This window comes from Dipteris shenzhenensis, chromosome 6 (genome assembly GCF_047967505.1).
Source record: "Dipteris shenzhenensis isolate YYH24624 ecotype China chromosome 6, Dip_SZ_1.0, whole genome shotgun sequence".
Classification (NCBI taxonomy): Eukaryota; Viridiplantae; Streptophyta; class Polypodiopsida; order Gleicheniales; family Dipteridaceae; genus Dipteris; species Dipteris shenzhenensis.
Genome location: NC_141601.1, coordinates 1,959,540 through 1,979,898, shown reverse-complemented (window position 1 = coordinate 1,979,898; position 20,359 = coordinate 1,959,540). Strand labels below are relative to the sequence as shown.

Sequence of the window (20,359 nt, the reverse complement as noted above, 5' to 3'; positions counted from 1 at the left end):
TTACTATGTGGTTTAGAGCCCCCACTTATTTTGCATGCATTTACAGACAACAACTAGGCAAGATGTTACAAAGGCATTTCGACATGCTTTACACTTGGCCCCTTACGTGAGGGATCACTCTCTACATATCATAGGTTGCTATATCCCTCTGGGATGGATATGTGCAACCATGATGTAGTTTCCAAGTATTCCTACGATGTTTCTAGGATACTTCAGCCATACCATGGAGGGGGGTTTGTTAGCACTTAGCCTTGGTATGTGCCTTGTAGGTCAGGTCAACTCATAGAGTTGACTTCATTGGGCAACCATATGGTTGACTTGGGGGCCATATAGGCCACCCCTTTGTATTTTCTCCTTATCCATTTTGAGCATTACTACGTTTTGCTCCAACTTGTTGTTTGCTTCCCGCACTCCAATCCCGTTCCATTGCTTCCTGCACCCAATCCCGTTCCATTGCTTCTTGCACCCAACAGTCACTGGTGTTCTCAACTCCTCTTTGTAGGGTGTACTCATGGGCGTTGTGATGCAGCTTGTCGTCGAGATGTGGCAATGATGGTATTTTGAATGGGGTGGGTACTTGTGAGTCTAATGCCTAATCTCCTACTTATCTTACATGTTGGAAAGTTGGGCCTCCGTCCCAACGTCTTTCACCTACCTCCGCTCTTATTAGTGCGCAGTGGTCGTTTTTGAAACTTCTTGGCCCAATCGTTTGCATGCATGCTCTCTCAGCATGCATAAATCTGGCAATCATATGACTCACCATCATGGTCTGATAATTACTTGATCCCCTGCCTTGTGAATGGAAATTACTTGATCCCCTGCCTTGTGAATGGAATGCCGTCTTGCTTATGGCTACTGATTTGTATGCCTTCCTTCTTGCAGCAGATTCGACTACACCTTCCAAAGGTGAGGGTATGCTTGCTCTTGCTGGTGCAACTCTAGGATTGTATTTCTCAACTCAAGAGGCCTATAAGGAACTTTTTGTAGAATGGCCTAGATGGCACCATAGACTCGATAGCCAAGGTGTCTTGGGAGACCTTGATCCTTCCCACACAGGAAGGGGGTCTCAATATCATAGACCCAAACTTGTAGTGCAAGGCCTTACTTTGCAAGTTTCTGGTGAGGGACTTATGCTTGGGCAAGACCCTTGTGACTTCTTTATTCAATGCAGACAGTCATGTACCCCTTCTAAAAGTGGAGACTGGGTGGAGAGCACTAGGTGGATTTTAAACTCATCCCACCCTAGATCTCCTTCCTCCTCTTATAGTTGCTAATGGCATACCACTTGGCCAGTCCCATTATATGCAGTGGTCTGGATGGGAGAGAGGCCCTATCTCCTATGTAGGATCTTGGAAAGCTTTCAAAAAGCTTCGAGAGAATCATAAACAGAAAATGGTAAGCCACTTCAGAGAAAGTGCAGCAGATTGATGCAGCCATACCTAAGGATATGCATGTTTTTTTCCTACTTGGATGGGGGATTTCTCAAGGACAGGCACTCCACTTTGGGTCATAACCTTTTGAGGAGCACATGAGGATGCCATGGTCTTTGTTGTTCAGTTATATGGCAGGCTGTCCAAATGTTTAGATGATATTCTTTTCGGCATTCCTTTTTATCCTGTCAAGATCATAGGGTATGTGGAGCAAGGTAAGGATTTAGAGTGGCACCTAGATCCGAACCCACTCTTACTCTCTTGGGTCCCCATCAAGTTTTTGCAGTGGGATCTTGGAGAGTGGAAGTGGATTCATGCAAGGCACCAAGAGAAGAGTTTGTTATATTATAAGTAATACTAGGAAGTTTCAAATTAATTCTAGAGACTGGAGGCCCTCTGGAGCCCCTTATTGGGAGAACTTTCTTATCACTGCTGACTTGCAGAGAGTTTTTTGGAGAGACTCTGGAAATCCCTCGGAAATAGAAAATCACTCTTTTCTTTTGGCTGTCTATTCATGGAGGCATTGCAATGAACCTGTGGAGGTCCAAGTTCACGGCAAACTCTGCCTGTCCTCGCTAGCAAGTCTGCTGAGGAGTCGATTTATCATAGCTTATGGGATTGCAAATAGGCAAAGGTTATTTGGAAGGGGATTGCTGGGATCTTCAGTGCATTTTCTCCTTCTAGGTTCTATATGACCTGGGGTTCAGTGGCTTGGCTTTCTCTTTCGGGGCCTCAGGTCTTCTTTGAGAGAAATGACTCTTCTTGGGCTATCTCCGTTCGACAACACGCAGTTGAGTATTGCTCTCTGGATGAAGTTTCCTTCTCCCCTTTCAGACTTGTGCGATGCATGAGGTATCTCTGCTCCGAGCTAGCTCTTGTGGGATTTTTTCATACTTCATAGAAGTCTTTTTCTATTTAAAAAAAGAAGAAGAAGAAACCAAACACCCTAAGAGAGCAAATAATGTGCTCATCCAAGAGAGCTAGAAAAAATATATGTTTGAGACTGAAAGTGCCACCTCAACCCTACAAAGAAAATGGGGAGCCACTTCACTCCCTAAGAAAAATAATCCTTTGGGCAGAAGCTGAAAGATCATAGTGGTAGGGAGAGAAGCAAGCTAACACTAGGAATGGAAAGGAAAGATAACAAGCATAATGGAAATGAAATGGAAAGAAAATGAAAGCAATGGACAAGTACTCACATGATACCAAAGAGCTTGATGTTGACTGATATGAAAAGACTCAACACAAGTACAACACTATATAGTGTGACACTAGACTCTAGAAAGCCATAGTGTATATGGGATAGCTCCCAATATGACACGTGGCATGTCTAGGACTCACTAGACTATAAAACACCCCCTAGACACCTAGAACACTCATTTTTTACTCACTTTGGCTTCATATTCCAACACCCCCCCATGAAGGTAAGGTGAGAGACTACTGGAAGGGAACCAAGAACAGAACATGAGAATGACAGTCATCAAAGTGTGCACCCTATGTAATTCAGAGGCTAAAGTCTGAGCGTGTTTAGAGGTTGATCCAAGCACTCTCATGGCTTGAGACTCAACATGCTCAAAGGCTCACGTTATAGCATGGCTACATGACCAGCTCATAGGTCTAGGAATACACCAACATCTTGAAACTCGGTCAGGCCTCGGCCAGGCCTAATAACGAGAACTATCAAAGCCAATACATATGGCTCCCACAGTACATCCCCCCTTGGCTTCATAACATGACATGTTAGGAAGCAACACACCAAAATAGGAAAACCAATACATCCTTTTAGGAGGACTATCCAAGGCAGATGACCTTTAGACTCAATGAAAACCAAACACCCAATACATATCATTTTAGGGGGACTACCCAAGGCAGAGGGCCCCAAAATACATCAAGTTGTAGGAATAATAAAAATAGATCAGAAACAAAAGTCCTGATCATCAGGTACATAGACCTCTGAATAGAGAGAGAGATCTCTGATGTCGGCAGTAAGAGCATGAGTCAATGTCAAAGCATCATCTTCTTCTTCGTCTTCATGGATGGAAAATAGTAGAAATGCAAGTGTAACTATGGAAAGATCACCTTGATAAGTTCTTCATGAGCTCGAGCAAGTCTGGAATTTCTTCATGGCAGACAGAAGTAGAAGGACCGCAGCTCCAAGAGAATGACGAGCAGAATACGGGCACCAACTTGCGGGCAGTAGCTCCAAGAGAATGTCGGGCAGAAGGAGCAAATGGCAGGCTGGAGCAAAGGTCGACGATGAAGAGGATGGACATCTGCATGTTGAGCTGGCTGCATCATGCTTGGGTTGTCAAATCATTGAGCTCCAAAACAAAATCCGCGCGCAGAAACAAATTTTGTTACTTCTTGCAAGGGCTGTAACTTCTCACAAAAAACTTGGATTGCAATGATGTAAAAACGAAATTTGTAGTACTCAAAGTTCTCTACAACTTTGCTGAAGACACAAAGCTGTAATTCTACTTCTAGATCCGGATAGAACCATCACATCGTCCGCAGGTCACAGAAAGATGTAGCTAAAGGAAGGAGAAGAGAGGTGGCAGATCATGGCGTGGAGAAGAGAGCTCAAGGAAGGAGAGAAGAGGGCAGCCTTCCAAGTAGGAGGAGGTAGAGTAGCTTCATTGGCCTCCCTCACCTCAACCTCTTGGAAGGGAAAGGGAAAGAGAGAGCAGGGCTAGGAACATGGCTTTGATACCACGTGAAAGATCATAGTATTAGGGAGAGAAGCAAGCTAACACTAGGAATGGAAAGAAAAGATAACGAGCATAATGGAGATGAAATGGAAAGAAAATGAAAGCAATGGACAAGTACTCACATGGTACCAAAGAGCTTGATGTTGACTGATATGAAAAGACGCAAGACAAGTACAACACTATATAATGTGACACTAGACTCTAGAAAGCCATGGTGTATATGAGATAACTCCCAATATGACACATGGCATGTCTAGGACTCACTAGACTATAAAACACCCCCTAGACACCTAGAACACTCATTTCTTACTCACTTTGGCTTCATATTCCAACAGAAGCTGCCTTGAAAAACCTTTGCATTTCACCCAAATGGCCGTCATAAAGGTGTGTACAATATCTATCCATATATTGGCCAATGTGTGTGAAGGGTGGATTTGGGATCCATCCAAAAGCTTTTGTGCATTTGGCTCTCCAAATATCCCAAAAAGTCTCCACTGAGGCATGTGTAAGTCTGTAAGTAGAGCTAGGAACATCATCCAAAGAGAATGAATCAAATATATGTCGTTGAATGGAAAAATCCCAAGAAGAGTCATGCCTCTCATAAAGCACTTGAGGCCCTGGGAGAGAAAGAAAGAAAGCTCTGGGAGAGGGAGAGAAAGAAAGAAAGAAAGAAAGTGTATTATTGTCCACTAGAGGCCAAAATGGGCCCATGGGACATCAAGAACTCTGCATACAAGATAGCACAAAATCAACGTGCCCCAAAGAAGAGGCATCGTCGAATATCATCTAAGTGCTACGCAATATAATGCAAGTGGAAGTACATAATGTCAAATCTGAGCCTAAATACAGAGTAAACTAGATGCAAGGAAACCGCCCCCGGGTGCAAAATGGGGGGATGAGCACAATATGCCAATGCAAAGATACAAGTCCACGTGTCACGGAGTCTGAGAACCAAAATAATACTGGAAATCCTGTCCATCGACTCTGCCTCCTGCTATGAGAGTACAAATCTGGGCAAAGGTGAGGTGAGCGGCTGGTGGGGCGAGATCTCCATGAGTAAGTCTCCTCCGAAATGCTGCCATCATCCTGGATCGTCTGGAGATGAAGCGGCGAGTACGTCCCCTATGTAACAAGATCCTGCGGCGTCTACAAACCATCTCATATGTACATCCACATGGTGGAGGCATGTGTCCTGTGTGAGCTCTGCCGTCCTCGTGCTCCTCCTGGTCTCTGTCCTCTGGTATGGCGTGTGCCTGAGCTCTATGAGGCTGGGCTCTATCACGCTCCGGTCTGTGCTCTCTGAGGTAGTCTCGCCGAAGCATAGTGGCCTCCCTGACATAAAGGGCTAGGCAATGCTGATCCTCGTAGTCCATCACTCGTGAGAGAGGTCCAAAGCCATCCGTGAAGAGACAGTGGAATCTACCTCTGATCTCATAGTATAGCGGGCATCTGCAAATGAAGTGCTCCTCTGACTCCACCTCTCCCATGGTGCAACAAGGGCAGATCCTGGTCTCTCGTCCTGGTCGCCGTCCATCCTCCATGCGTCGCATCCTACCAGCCTCTATCTCGAGCTGATGCGAAGAGACTCTAAGCTGGCCGAGGGCAATCCTCAGTGAGTGGGACATGTGGATACCTGTATAGCCTGGTGGGATGACAAATCCATCCTCTGAGATCCGAAGGAAGTGGTCACGATATGTGGCCATCTTCACCGGAAGCTGCGTGGGATAAATCCAAGTGCGATACGTATGAAGCTGTAGCAAGTCTGCTCTCGTGACCTGGCTAAGCTCGTGGCGAGTCAACTCGAGATGAGGGGCATCTATGCTGTATCGGAACGGAGGTAGTCTATCCATGTCTAGTCCAAGGGATGTGAGCCACCTAGTGAGTCTGAAGTACCAGCAGTATCGGGTCCCTGATCGTGCCAACTCCATAGAAGATGCAAGTGCTAACCATGGCAACCGAGCTCTGCCTGCTGCTGAGTCTCCAAACTCCCTGACCCTGTGCAGATACATGACCGACTGAAATGCTGCATCCAATGCAAGGGGAGTAGCTCCAAACTCTGCTAGCATGATCTCGTGCGGAACTGTAGCCTTGGCCCTAATGAGCCGAGAGAACATGATGATCTGTAACCTCTCTACTCGTCTCCAATCTGCAGCGCCGAGGTCCCCTGCCCAGAAAGGAGCTGCATACATCGCAGCTGGTCTCACCAGTGTATCAAAAAGCAAGGATTTCGTATCGGGATGCTGAAAGTGGGACTGAAAACACTGACGCTCAAGATGAGCCAACGAAGCATACCCTTTACTAATCCTATCTCGTGCTGCATATGTCATGGTGAAGACCGGTCCCCTGAAAACTGCCCCCAAATAAGTGTACTCTCTAACAAGCTCAATGGGCTGTCCGTCATAAGTGAAGCAAAACTCATCCGTGCTGTAAATACGATCAGAGGTGTTGAAAACCATAACCTTGGTCTTGCCAAGGTTTACGGTCAACCCCCTGTCCTGGCAAAACCTGTGGAGTGCCTCAATATGTGCCTGGAGGCCCTGAGCAGTAGAGGAAATGAGAACCACATCGTCCGCATACAGGAGGATAGGAATGGAGGATCCTGAGAGAGTAGAGCCCACACCGCCTGTCATCTGTACAAACATCTCTAGCTCATCAATATATAATCCAAAGAGAGTAGGAGAGAGCGGGCAGCCCTGCTTCACCCCAATCGTGCTGCATACCTCCTCTGAGAGCCCCTCACGTGTCCGAGCCCGACCAGTGACCCTCTCATACAAAGCCATGATAGCCCACTGTATCTCTCCACTAAAGCCCATCTGGCGAATCCTCTGAAACAATCTGAATCGCGGAACTGTGTCAAATGCCTTCCTGAAGTCCACGAAGCAACAATAAAGCCGTTGCCTTCGTGACTTCGCCTCCTCCACCAGTGCCCTAAGTGTGAGGATGTGGTCAAGTGTCGAATGATCCCTACGGAATCCAGCCTGCCCTCTGGCTCTGAGTCCTGTCGTCTCGGCATGGTCATTTATACGGCTTTCCAAAACTGATGCAAAGATCTTGGCCATAACGTGGCCGATCATGATGGTCCTGTAATTCGACGGCTCCATAGGGTCCTGTAATTCGACGGCTCCATAGGGTCCATAGAAAGAAAGAAAGAAAGAAAGTGTATTATTGTCCACTAGAGGCCAAAATGGGCCCATGGGACATCAAGAACTCTGCATACAAGATAGCACAAAATCAACGTGCCCCAAAGAAGAGGCATCGTCGAATATCATCTAAGTGCTACGCAATATAATGCAAGTGAAAGTACATAATGTCAAATCTGAGCCTAAATACAGAGTAAACTAGATGCAAGGAAACCGCCCCCGGGTGCAAAATGGGGGGGATGAGCACAATATGTCAATGCAAAGATACAAGTCCAGGTGTCACGGAGTCTGAGAACCAAAATAATACTGGAAATCCTGTCCATCGACTCTGCCTCCTGCTATGAGAGTACAAATCTGGGCAAAGGTGAGGTGAGCGGCTGGTGGGGCGAGATCTCCATGAGTAAGTCTCCTCCGAAATGCTGCCATCATCCTGGATCGTCTAGAGAGAGAGAGAGAGAGAGAGAGAGAGAGAGAGAGAGAGAGCCAAGCCACTAAGCCACCCCAAGCCATGAAGAAGGAAGAAGGAACAAAAGTGCTCAGTAGATTATTTCATAGCCTGGGATGTAGTGCCATAAACAATGCTGAATAGGCTCCTCAACAGAGTGGCAACAAGGAAAACTAGATCCTACCCCAAATATGGACCTTCACTAGCTCATTGCACTCCCTCTATGGATAGAAAGCCAACAAAAAAGAGTGATTTCTCTATTTCTAAGGAATTTTCAGATTGAGGAGCTCTAGTGGGCTTCTAACCTCTAATACTGAGCTGAAATTTCCTGGAATGCTGACAAAATGAGGGGAGGCTCTCTCAGTGCCTTGCATCAATCCGCTCCCACTCTCTAGGATCCTGCTGCAAATATTTTATGGGGACACGTCCATAGATCCAAATCTTCCATGAACCCAAGGGAATGTGATCGCAGTTAAGGTCTAGGTACCATCCTCAAGCCAAAACCATTATATGGCAAAGGCTAGCAAACTATAATGAGGCTTCTCTCACAGGATATATGCAGCTCTTTCCCCAAACGCTTGCAATGGAAGAAAAAGGAGGAAGAATGCTTGGTATAGGAAGGTACATGCAATCTAGTAGGGATGGTAGAGGTGTGAGGTGATCTGTGCACTCCATATATTTTTGAAATATAAACAAGATATGGTGTTACAAAAAAAATACTAAGTATACTTAAGCAAGATATTAAATGACTAATACAAGGCTTAACACTTGCCACTTTTATTGTTGACCAAAAAAGACTTTTTCAGACCTCCTTGTTTTCCTCCCATCCAAACTATCCCCTAGCTAGAATTATGCTCACGTTTTTCGTATGGTTCAACCATTTGGCCCACAATCATCTTCTATTAATTATCAAGGGGAGTTGTGACCCCTAACACCTGCATGCGAGAAAAGAACGTGGTTGAGATGGCAGGCAAAAGGAGCGGAACATGCAAGAAGATGTGCAAGAATTGGTCCACACAAGACATGGCACATAGCAATGTAAAAGCGAGACTTAATTTGTTCATACTTAGTGGAATTTTATTTTCTTGTGAAAAGGTGATCACCAATTTCTATTAAGTAACGAGTATGAGAATTTTCAAAAATTAAAACACTAGCCTTCTTCACATGTGTGGGATATGTTTGATGCTAGACAAAATAACTCTTATTTTATTGTCTTATGAGTTTGCAAAGGTTGTAAAATGGGGCACCTAAGAAAACTCATATTCTCACACAATTGTCCCTTAGGCCAAAGACGAGTTGTTGCAAATGAATATAATATGTGTTATGTTTTAATTCAAGATGTCTTTCTTCCTCACCTATTCTTTTTCAGATAATGAGCAAGAAACAAAAAGTTATATTCTTTCATGATCTCAGTTGGCTTCAATAATATAATTTTCTTCAGATATGCTGACCTAGAAGAGCGAAGTAGAACTCGTGAACTCTATGGAATTCCAAACAGGCCAGAAGATGTTACCCAAACATATGAAATTAAAAAAAGGTGCATACTTGTGATATCCCTTGTGTCTTGGAATATCCCAGATTTGATTTCAGTAATTTAGTTATGCTCATCATACAACAAGAATGCTGACTCTGTGTTACTTGTTAATGTAGATGGCTAGCTCTTGAAGAAGAGGCCAAAAACTTGGGCATCTTACTGCATGACACCAAAAAAAAGTTTACGGAGATAACGAAGAGCCAGGTATCAGAGCTTATCATAAGGTCTTTTATTAACCTGCGTTGTTTGTAAGTACACCTTGTTAGTTCTTAATCCTGCATTGGATAATGCTCTTATTAAACATTAATTCAACATTCTGTGGAACTCCTCATGTGGTTCTTTTTCTGCACAAAGGTTCCAGCACTCCCTTCCATCCCTTTTCCTCACAAGGCTTCTTTGTGCAAGATACCCTTGCTCTTCCTCGCACATTGGTTTCCTGCAGAATGTTGCATGCTCCCCCACACATGCACACTTCTTCCTGCTTATGCGCCCCCCCGCCCCCCCCCCCCCCCCCCCCCTGCTTGCCTCACCTCTAGCACCTGGATCAGGGAATTAGGAAGATGGTCTTGCAACTTGGCAATATAATATGCAAGAATGCAAAGGTTCTTTTTATTCTCCAGCCCTTAATTCCCTTCTCTATCATCACTTACAGCTAACTGACAGCTTGCTGAAGACTAAAAGTCTCTAAGAGCCCGTCTGCTCTACAATTATTTTTTATTTTTATCTCTATCATGATGAAGACTTCTAGATGAAGACTTCTATTAGGCATGGGAAAAACCCAAAGAGCAAAATGCTCAAGGCAAGAAGAGTACAGAGGCACAACATGAGGAAAAACTCAGAGGGTCAAAACCTACTCAACAAAAAAGGCTAGCAAAAATCTAGGGCTGAAGCTGAAAGTGCCACCTCAAACCTACAGTGATCTCTGAGAAGAAGGGATAGCCTCTTCACTCCTTGAGGAAGATTGTACTCCTAGTAGAAGCAGCCCTGGAAGACCCCTACATAGTTCACCAACTGACCATCAAGGTACATGATTTTGTCCAAATATGGGACTTGGCATGTGATGGATGGACGTGGGAACCTTCAAGTGCCTCTGTGCTTCTAGATCTACAGATATGTCAAGCTGAAAAGCTCACTAGGATCTCCCAACATGTGTCCGAGGGAACAACCCAGAGAGCATAGCTCAACCAAATGATGCTGAACCAAAAAATCCCAAGAGGAGCTATGCATCTCATAAAACACCTGAGGCCCAAATAGAGAGAGCCAAGCCACTAAGCCCCAAGTCATGAAGAAAGGGGAGGGAGCAAATCTACTTAATGCTAAGCTCAAACCTCTTGGCATTGAATAGTGTAGCGGAAGAATGGGAGGCTTGTCTCATGGTCTCTCACTCTCACTCCCCGAGGTCCCACTGGAATGAATTTTATGAGGACACCCCCATAAATATAAACCCTTTGGGAGCCCAGAGGGATGTCCTTCAAATGGGGGTCTAATTATTTGCTAGAAGCCAAAAACACTACTCCACATGACCTACAATCCTGACCAGCTAAAAATGTGCATGAAAAACTTAAACAAAGTAGGGTACCCTAAGAGAAACTATATCACACACACACACACATATACCCCCTCCAAGCAATAAAAATAAATTAATTAAAATATGTACATATACATATACATACAAACTTTTTTTGTGAAACCACTTACATATACATACACACGCACACAAGTGTTATTGGCTCTCCCTCCCATATGAATCCAAAAGGAATCCCATGCATGAGAGGCATTGTTGTACATATACAAAGACCACTCAAGACCTATGGCACAAGGTCAGTGGTACAAAGATAACCCAAGACTGATGGTGCAAGGTTAGTGGCTAGAAGTGACCAAGCAAGATCGGGTGAGGTGATCCAATTGGTAGACTGACATGGCATTGAGGTGATGTGCCAAGGGCCACTTAGTGGACGAGCGAACATGCTCACTTGGTCCACCAGAGCACATGTTGAACATGGCCACTTGGTCGACCAGAGCACATGGTGATGCACATGGAGAAGAACTAGTTATGTGAAGGACGTCATCTCACTTGGTCTAGTTCACTATCAATCACGCACCAACAGGTGCACATGGAGTAGCTACATCGCACCAACCACCATAAAGAGGCTAGCGAGTCAGAAAGTCATCAAAGGTATTAAGAGATGGAGCGACGGAATGGCTAAGAGAGATAGGAGGATAACCAATGGAGAGGAAGGGAGGGGATTTTGCAGCAATGAATGGGGCTCGCCACGGAGGAGCACAACGAGATGAAGGAAAAGCAAAGGATAGGGGATCATCATTCATACGAGGACAGACGAGAGAAAGAAAGAAAGAAAGAAAGAAAGAAAGTTTATTAAAGTCTTCAGAAGACCGATGGGTCTATGAGACTGTGAAAATCCTAATACAACGAGTTGTGGTAGTGGAGCTACTAAACGAGCATCCATACCAATGCAAAATGCAAAATGCAAAATGCAAAAAATGCAAAAATGCAGAATGGCAGTACTAAGTCCTAAGTACAACATAGTCATGTCGATGGTCGACTATATATCAATCTCAGCATCATCATCAATATCATCATCATCCCCAGCAACAGCAAGATATCAGGATGGATGAGGCAGTGGAGGCATGAAGTCGGCAATAGAGTGTTGTCGGCCACTCAGAGGTGCGGTCCTGGCACGTCTCATGGGCGTAGCTCTACGTCTAACCAGGGCTACTGTGACCCCCGTCGGTCGGGCTCCGCGGTCGGGCTCTGACTCTAAACAAGGACGGGATGTCTCCAAGTGTGATCTGTGTGTCGACCCTCTGTCTGAGCTGTTGGGTCACGGGCTCCGGGTCACGGTCATGTCGAGGCCTCGTCTCGTTGGGGTCTATGTGATCTAGCTGAAAGAACTCTGTGATAGAGCTCTAAGAGGGATCAACCGAGGAAGAAGTCTGCTCCTGTCTCCGTGCTCGGAGTATCCTCTCGCGGTGTCTAAGTACCTCATGAATGAAACCTGCCAAACACCGCTGGTCTGGGTAGGAGAGGAAACGGGCTAAAATCCCATAACTATCCGTGAAGAGGCAGTGGAAATGTCCTCGGATCTCATAGTACACAGGACACCTGAAGATGAAATGCTCCTCTGTCTCAACCTCCTGTATGTCACACAGTGTGCATATGCGCCGCTCCCTGGGTAGTCACTCTGCTCTGCCGCTCTCGATGCGAAGTCTGTGTGAAGAGACCCGGAACTGCCCAAGAGAGATCCTCAGCGAGTGGGGTAGGTGAATCTGTGTGTATCTTGGTGGGTCAATGAAACAAGCTCACATGGTGTATTGGGATTCTTGGTGAGAGCTCTTGTATCATCTGAGGTGTGGACTTGTATACTTCGGCTGACTTGGTCATCCTACTGCTATTCATTTTGTTCCTCTAGCATGCACATCTAATTATGATTCTTACGAGCATGAGCATTGTTGTTTTCCTTTCATTTGTTCCATTTCTTCTTTTTCCAAGGGTTCTTGTTCCGTCCTCCACTTGCAGAATCATTGGCACCATAGTCCACTCCATCACATGTTCATAGTTGCACCATGTGTACGCGGTCAACTACACCATAGCATACGATGCCACCTCGCAATCCAATACACCATAGTGTACAACGTCACCATTATTAGCATTGCATTGACACTAATGTCGCCAACAGCACACACTCCTTGCACCTAACACCACTGGCCTCTAGCCTTTGGTAACGTCTAAGGAAGAATTTGAACCTCCCCTCAAATAGTTTATGGCAATCATGGTGGAATACTGCTAGTGTTGAGTAGCAAAGAATGAAGTGGTATACTAGGGTCTTGGGAGAGATATATCTTATGCCGAATAGTTCTGACAACCTTGAGGGAGTGCGTGAGAGAACCTAGAAGGTACTTGAGGAGAGTGGAGAGAAGGCTTCCTGTAGACCAAACATGATATAAGAAGCATTATGTGCAATGCAAGTTGGGAAACCCTCAAGCCAAGAACAAACTAAACCCATTCAGTCGCCAGAGCTAGTAACTTTATCGAAGGTCTCATTGACATGAGCCATGGTGGTCATATCCAAGTCAAGACTCTGATGGGGAAGGAGTACAAAGTGGAGAGCAGGTGAAGGAGGAAGGCACAAAGGACAAAGACTCATCAAGAGCTCATCAAGGTCAAGATAACATTCCTTTTTCTCTTGCAACCGTGTCTTCATCAATACCCACTTTGATGGGATTGGTGCTCACTTCAGCACCTGACGCAACAAGACAAACTTGTCAAGCTGTTATTTTGTCTGTTACGCACAACCCCGATTTCCTGTCAAGTCTCAGCAGCTCTGACGATAGTGGCGAGTACCCAGCGCATGGAGAGGGACTTCACATGGGCATGGTGGCTTGGCCAAGGAGGGGATGCACACGTTCTCGAGTGACACCAACTCACCATCCTTTCGGATTCATGGACAGACAGTGACCAAGATTCACGAGGAAGTTCCTCCCGGACGATGAGCGTGCCCGGTATCTCTGGTACAGGGCATTGTGTGGGAGACAGTGGCTAGTATCACTGCTTGGCATACCTGGGTCACTCGTTAAAGTTGGGTGATGGGAGACCATCATATTACTGTGGCGTCCACCCTAGTTACCATCTGGAGCGTGGGACTCCGAGATCTAGAGTGATCGTCGAAAGGCATGTGCATTTCTGCAAGGCATGGCCTGCAGGTTCATTTTATATTCTCACGGAGAGAGGCATCCGTTGGTTGTATAGTCCGCCATTGTGGTTGTTAGCCCATGTTCTAGAGACTCTCTAGGAAGTATGTTGGGAGCTCAGGAACGAAGTTGGCCCTTTCTAGGCGGCTTCTATTTCTTCTTTTTTCTTCAATCAGCACCTTTGATTTTGCTGATTTGTAAGGTGGTTTTCTTTCAACCATTAATAGAAGATCCTTTTAAAACATAAAGTTGTTCACAGACACAATGAAGCTGGGAGAGAGCATGTTTGAAATATACACTCGAATGAGGCTGCTAAGATGTCAGTCCCACCTAATGATGTTTTCATGAAGGGGTGGTTCTTGAAGGCATTGCATCCCTCCATTTTAATAAGACTTGTTGACAAACTTCCTGAGCATGCCTCCCTACAAGACTTCCTGAGAGAAGCCACGAAAATAGAATGGTGTCAATGAAGTTTTGTACCACCACAACCTTCACCCACCAAGCCTTTAAGAGAGGAAGGATCATCAAAATGGAACCATCTCAAAAAGGGGTTGGAAGAAATCCGAGAAGGACTTAAAGAAAGAACAAGGGGAGGGGGACCTTCCTCCTTTGAAATCCATGTCATAACTGGTCTTTGGCGCACCGAACGCAAAGGTTTTGGCCATGGTCACTTGGAATGTATCTCTAAACGTAAGTCACCAAATTTTGCCTTGTTTTGTACCTTTTGTGAAAGTCATGGACATGATGCCTCCGAATATAGGTACCTTAAGGGGTTAAGGAAGATTCTACCAGAGAGAATCCCTAATTGCCGCGGTCCAAAGAGTCACACCGAGCATTTCGGGCCCGATAACGGTACCCCCTGCCCTTGTGAATGCATCAGAGCCACTTATCCCTTCTACTATTCCCCCTTCATTGCTTCCTCATCTCCCTTTGCTTCAAGCTCCGCACCCAATCAGGTTGGGGCCCCATACTTTTATCCTCAGCCATATTATGCACCGTACCAACCGTCTGTCCCAAGAGGTGGATATGGACCATACTACCCACGCAATCGGTTGATGAGGTGGTTTTCAAGGGAGTCGAGGAGGATTGGACAAAGGGGGACCCAATCTTTGCAGACCAATCATGTGCTATAGATGTGGTTAGTAGGGCCATACCTAGATGATTGTACACAACTGTTTGGGGGACCATCTTGCAAACAATGCAATACTGATGACCACTACAGTTGAGGCTGCCCCAATGGCAATCTTTGCTCGAATGACCACTACAACAGAGACTTCCCCAATAACCACTACAATAGAGACTGCCCCAATGGCAGGGAGGAACCAACATCACAAGCCAATATGGTCAAGGTAGTAGTGGCAGGGAAGGTAGGCCGCCCACACGTGATTGGGGTAGTGACAAGGTCACAAACTAAGGTGGCATGGTTCAAGAGGCCAAGTCTCCAATGAAGACCATCTCCATCACAAAGGCTATTATAAGTGCATCAGCAGAGCCATCTTCAAGGAAGTCCTCCCCAACCTTGGCTGAGAATATTCCCTAGGAGACCTTGCCCTTGTCTTCCGTGTAAGGTTCACAGGAATATCTTAGGGGACACGGTTGTCAAGACCTATCCGGAACTCAATACACTCAAGGTTCTCTCCACAAATACGGACCAGCTGCTGCTCCCCACTCCTCCTGCTGCCCTTCCTCCTTCCTACTCCCCTCCTTGCTGCCCCCTCCCTCCCCTCCTTGCTGCCTCCTCCCTCCCCTCCCCCCTACCTGCTGCTTCCCCCCGCCTCCCCTCCCTCTCTCCCCTTCCCTACCCCCTGCGCTGCTGCAGCCCCTACCCCCGCGATCCTGCCAGCCCCTCCCCTGCGCACTGCTGCAGCCCCTCCCCCCCACGCTGTTGCCCCCCCGCGCTGCTGCCTGCACAGCCCCCCCCCTCCCCCCCCCCCCCCCCCCGCGCTGTTTCTTTGTTCCCCCCCCCCCTCTTCTTCTCTCCTCTACCCTCCCCTCCTCTCCCCTCCTCCTCTCCTCCTTCTGCCCACTTCCCTTCCCCTCTCCCTCTTGCTGCCCTCCCTTTCTCCTTTCCGACTCCTCCCCCTCATTCATTCTCCCTCCTTGCTCAATCTTCTCTCTCCCTCCCTCCTTTTACCCTCTCCCTTCATCAGGTGTACCCCCTATTTTTTGGGGGTCTCCTGGGCTTCAGGAAAGCGGACGGAGTTTCTTTGTGTTTGAGTCGGCCTTTCCCACCTCGGTTGACGAATCGGTACCCATTCAGTCAATCCGTTACCGCACACACCGGCCGCGAGAACCATCACTTTCTCAAAAGACGAGCTGTAGTAGTTGCAAAAGGATTTGGAGCATGAGTGTTCCACAACTCTCTTCGCATGCATCTATGGCTCCCCTCCAGATCACAGGCTAGAGATTGGATGCTTGCGGCGCTTCCTTAGGAGCTAGCTCCCCACCTTAAGGATGTACGTTTGTTGGGACGAGGTTTCTTTCAGGTGTGCCTAGATTCCCCGGACGTCACGAGAGACTTACTACAGACTGGGTTTTTCTTTCTAGGCTACAGGAGGATTTTTTTGTTTCCCTTTCAACTGGGCTTTGACCCAGTTGAAGAGGACAAGCACAGAGTTTCTGTCTTCATCATGTTCCCTGGTCTACCTTCAGTTTATCACCGCCTTCTTTCAGTTATTGGCGAGAGGTTTCGTGTGGTAGCAGAGATCCCCCCTCTTCCTGGCCAGCCTTCGTCAGCTGTTAAGGCAGTCAGGATGGATGGGGTACCCAGGGTTAGGGTCTTTGTCGAGGACCCTAACATTTTAGATGACCACATCATGCTACAGCGACCCACCGATGGGTCTTTGTCTCGCCAGAGATTTGAGGTTGCAGGTCGTCACGACCAGTGCAAGATTTGCAGATCCTTTGGGCACTTTGCCAGAGATTGCCCAAAGAAGAAGAAGAGGCCAAAAAGGCAACTAGCTCGTACTAGGTTACAACAGAGATCAAGAGCAGGACCTAGCGCTCCACAGGCACTGCCTCAGACACGGGCTCCCCCTCCTCCTAGGGCTGCCCGAGTCCCTCTTGCACACCGCACTACCTTTGGCCCCTGGTGGGTTCCGGTCGCGGTTACTTCCACCGCTCTAAAGACTACCCCCTCAGGAGCCTCGGGAGGCTACCACCATGGAGCCTATTGTTCAAGAGCCTTCTTCCGCTCCACCATAGGATCAGGCTATGCCTCCTTCAGCAGCCCAGGTTGTTGGAACCTTGTCCGTAGCACTTCTTGATTAGGACGCAGCACAGGTGCCTCCTTCTGTTGACAAAGGGAAAGGGGTTTTACATTCTTTCCCTACTTTGGTAGGAATCCTTCAGACCCCTTCCCCAGGACTGGCTCAGCGGAATTCCTTTTCCGCTCTTGAGGACCTCTCTGACCTCCCAGATGATGATTTTGTACCCTCCACTTTCGGAGAGCTAGTTATCGGCCTCCCCCTTGAGAGATCCTTCTCTCTCTCACCAATGGACTTTCCTCCCCTTGGACCTCGTGCATATGGTAGGAGGTCAGCTCCGGTAGAGGGTTCTTTTTCCGCCACCAGGTCGGGTAAGGTATTCCAACCCGCTTCCTCCCGCCGATGAGGATAGCCACTTGGAATATACAGGGGTTGGGCGGCATCCCTCATCGCCATCGCAGACAGCTGATAAGGAATCAGCTTCATCTAGGTGTGTCAGGTGGCTCCTTAGACATTCTTTTTCTACAAGAACACAAACTAGATGCCAGAGATTGCTGGACGTTTTGGCTTCCTGCCTTGGGAACCAGAGGAGGTACTTGCACATCAGTTTCAGACTCTATCCTCCATCTGATCATTGGACACGGTATCATCACCCCCTCTAGGGCCTAGTGGATTTTGCTTATGGTTGATGGACGTAAGGTTGGTTTCCTCAATCTATACGCTCCGAACAACAGAGGGGACCGTGTTCTTTTTTAGAGAGAGTTGCTCTCATGGGTTGACATTGCAGATTCTTGGATTATTGGAGGTGACTTCAACATGGTTGAGGCACCATCCCATAAGAAAGGGGGAAGATAAGGTGGTATTCAATCCCTTGAGAGAGCAGCTTGGGATGCCTTCTTGTTTAGATCTAGTGGCAGAGATGTTTGGTCAGATGATGCATTTCAAAATTCATATTTAGTCTCAGTCACTCTTGTTTTCGTGGTCGAACCGTAGGGTGCAGATGCCTATCCATGCTCGGATTGATAGATTCTATGTGGATGACTGGGCTCTTGATAGAGGGGAGACAGTTTGCATTGCACCTGGTGTTTCCACCTCCGATCATTTTTTGGTAGTTTTGTCCATCTCAGAGTCCCATCTAAGAGGACGATCTTCCAGTATCAGGATCCTCGATGCCTTATACACAGATGATACTCTCAGAGAGGCAATCTTGGAGATCTGGGTTTCTCACATGTAGGGGGGGTGGCCGCACCTTCACATGTGGCCACAGTACTTGCCAGCATCATCGACTTTTATCATTATGTCGCTAGTACTAGGTGAGGTTAATGCTTGAAAGACTTCATACAAGATAGCAGCCCCGAAGGTGCTGAGTATGGAAAACCTGGAAAAGGCTGAAAGAAAGAACCGGCCTGTACCAAAGAAACCCAGCTCACTGCCTAGGGGATCTCTGGTATTGGGGCTAACAGCCAAGTGGGGGGACTATACAACCAGCGAATCGCTCGCGGGGTGAAGATGTAGAAAACTCCAACAGGCCAAGCCTTGCAAAAACGAGCACGCCTCTCGATAGTCACCCTGGAGCCTGGAGTCGCTCCACGTCCTTTTGCAACTGAGCAGCTCGTCTTTTGAAAAGGTACATGTTCTCGTGAACCGGTGGAAGTGGATGAGGGTTAAATGGGTGGGTTGCCATTCGTTAATCTGTGGTGAAAATCTGATTCAAACGTTGTAAAATATGACTGTCGTTGGGAAAGGAAGGAAAGAGACGGTACAGCTGGAGTGGAGGTAGAGGAGAAGCAGAAGGTCCTAGAGGAAATCTAAGAAAGGGGATGAGGGATGAGAGGGAGGGCTGAGGGGGGAGGGGGCTGAGACAGAGCTGAGGGAGGAGGAAGCTGAGAGTTGAGAGGGAGGGGCTGAAAGTGAGAGGGGAGATGGAGGTTGGTAAGAGGGAGGGGCTAAAGGTTGTGAGGTGCTGGAGGGTAGAGAGGGGAGGGGCTGAGAGGTGGCTGAGAGGCTGAGATCACCTAGCTGAAAATGCCTTTGGCTTAAGGGGAAATCTAAGGATTCACGAACAAGGAATGCGTAGGTACCATTCGAAACACTTCCAGCTCCAAGCAGCGAACTAGTTGAATTTTCAGGCAGATGTTGTATGGACTAGTATAGGTGAGTGTATGGCCCAAAGTCTGAAGTAAAATAGCTGCAATACAGCACGGTTTCTTGCCTTGGCATCAGCAGCAAAATGGCGCAAAACTGGAAGCAATTTTCATGGCCCACAGTTTGGAAGAAACTGTCAGCAGCATACGGCACTGTATGGCCCTGTGTAATGCCCACAGTATGGATGGACCATGATGCAGCTGCACGGCACTATATGGACCACATGAGACAATTGTACAGCAGACATTGTGATTTCTGGCAGCTGAACCCAGCGCATTTTGGCAGCAGCTAGCTAGGTGAAGGGTTGAGGTGGAAGAATCTAGAAGGCCAAGGGGAAGGAAGGTAGCGGGGAGGTGTAGAGCATGACAGGGAGCTTTCTTCATGCGCCCCTCGTTAGTTGGATTAATTTCCCACATGATGCAATTTTATTAATTATATCTTCTCATTTTGGGAGGCTTCAGATTAGGCTATGTATAGTGGCAAGAAGCTGCTCTGGAGGACCCTTGCACGCTCGCCCAGCTGGCCATCGAGTGTGAATGGTATCAGCCCAAATACTAGCCAAGGTATGAGAAGGGTGGACTCAAGATCCATCAATGGCCTCTATGCATCTGGCCCTCCAGATCTGCCAAGCAGTAATACTAGCCAGTATCTCCCAAGCAGAATCCACATCATCATGCACTGGTCTATATCAGGAGATAGGCACATCCCCCAGAGAGCAAGGCTCAGCTAGGTGTCATCGAATAGAAAGGCCCAGGAAGCATCTTGCCACTCGTAGAAAATCAGAGGACCTGATAAAGAGAGCCAAGCCACTGATCCCCATGTCATGAAGAAATGAGAGGGGGGAAAAGTGCTGAGAATCCTGGCAGCCCCTATCCAAATGGCTCTCGCATGTCTGCAGTCCCATAAGCAATGATGAATCGACGCATGTAGACGAGCACCTCGGACAAGTGGAATCTGTCCCAAATCTGGATCTCCACCTGTTCACTACAATCCCTCCATGTATAGAAAGCCAAAAAAATAAAGTAATCTTTCTATTTCTTC

General features: G+C 47.1%; 1 protein-coding gene across 1 annotated transcript in view; it reads left to right on the top strand.

Moving 5' to 3' along the window:
• Positions 1 to 20,359, top strand: part of LOC147900632 (dynein-1-alpha heavy chain, flagellar inner arm I1 complex-like) — a 714,561-nt gene that overhangs the window by 281,993 nt on the left and 412,209 nt on the right. The window contains exons 22-23 of the mRNA XM_087375690.1: positions 9,165 to 9,260; positions 9,374 to 9,461. Of these exons, the coding sequence (XP_087231816.1) occupies positions 9,165 to 9,260; positions 9,374 to 9,461 (184 nt within the window). The remainder of the gene's footprint in view (positions 1 to 9,164; positions 9,261 to 9,373; positions 9,462 to 20,359) is intronic.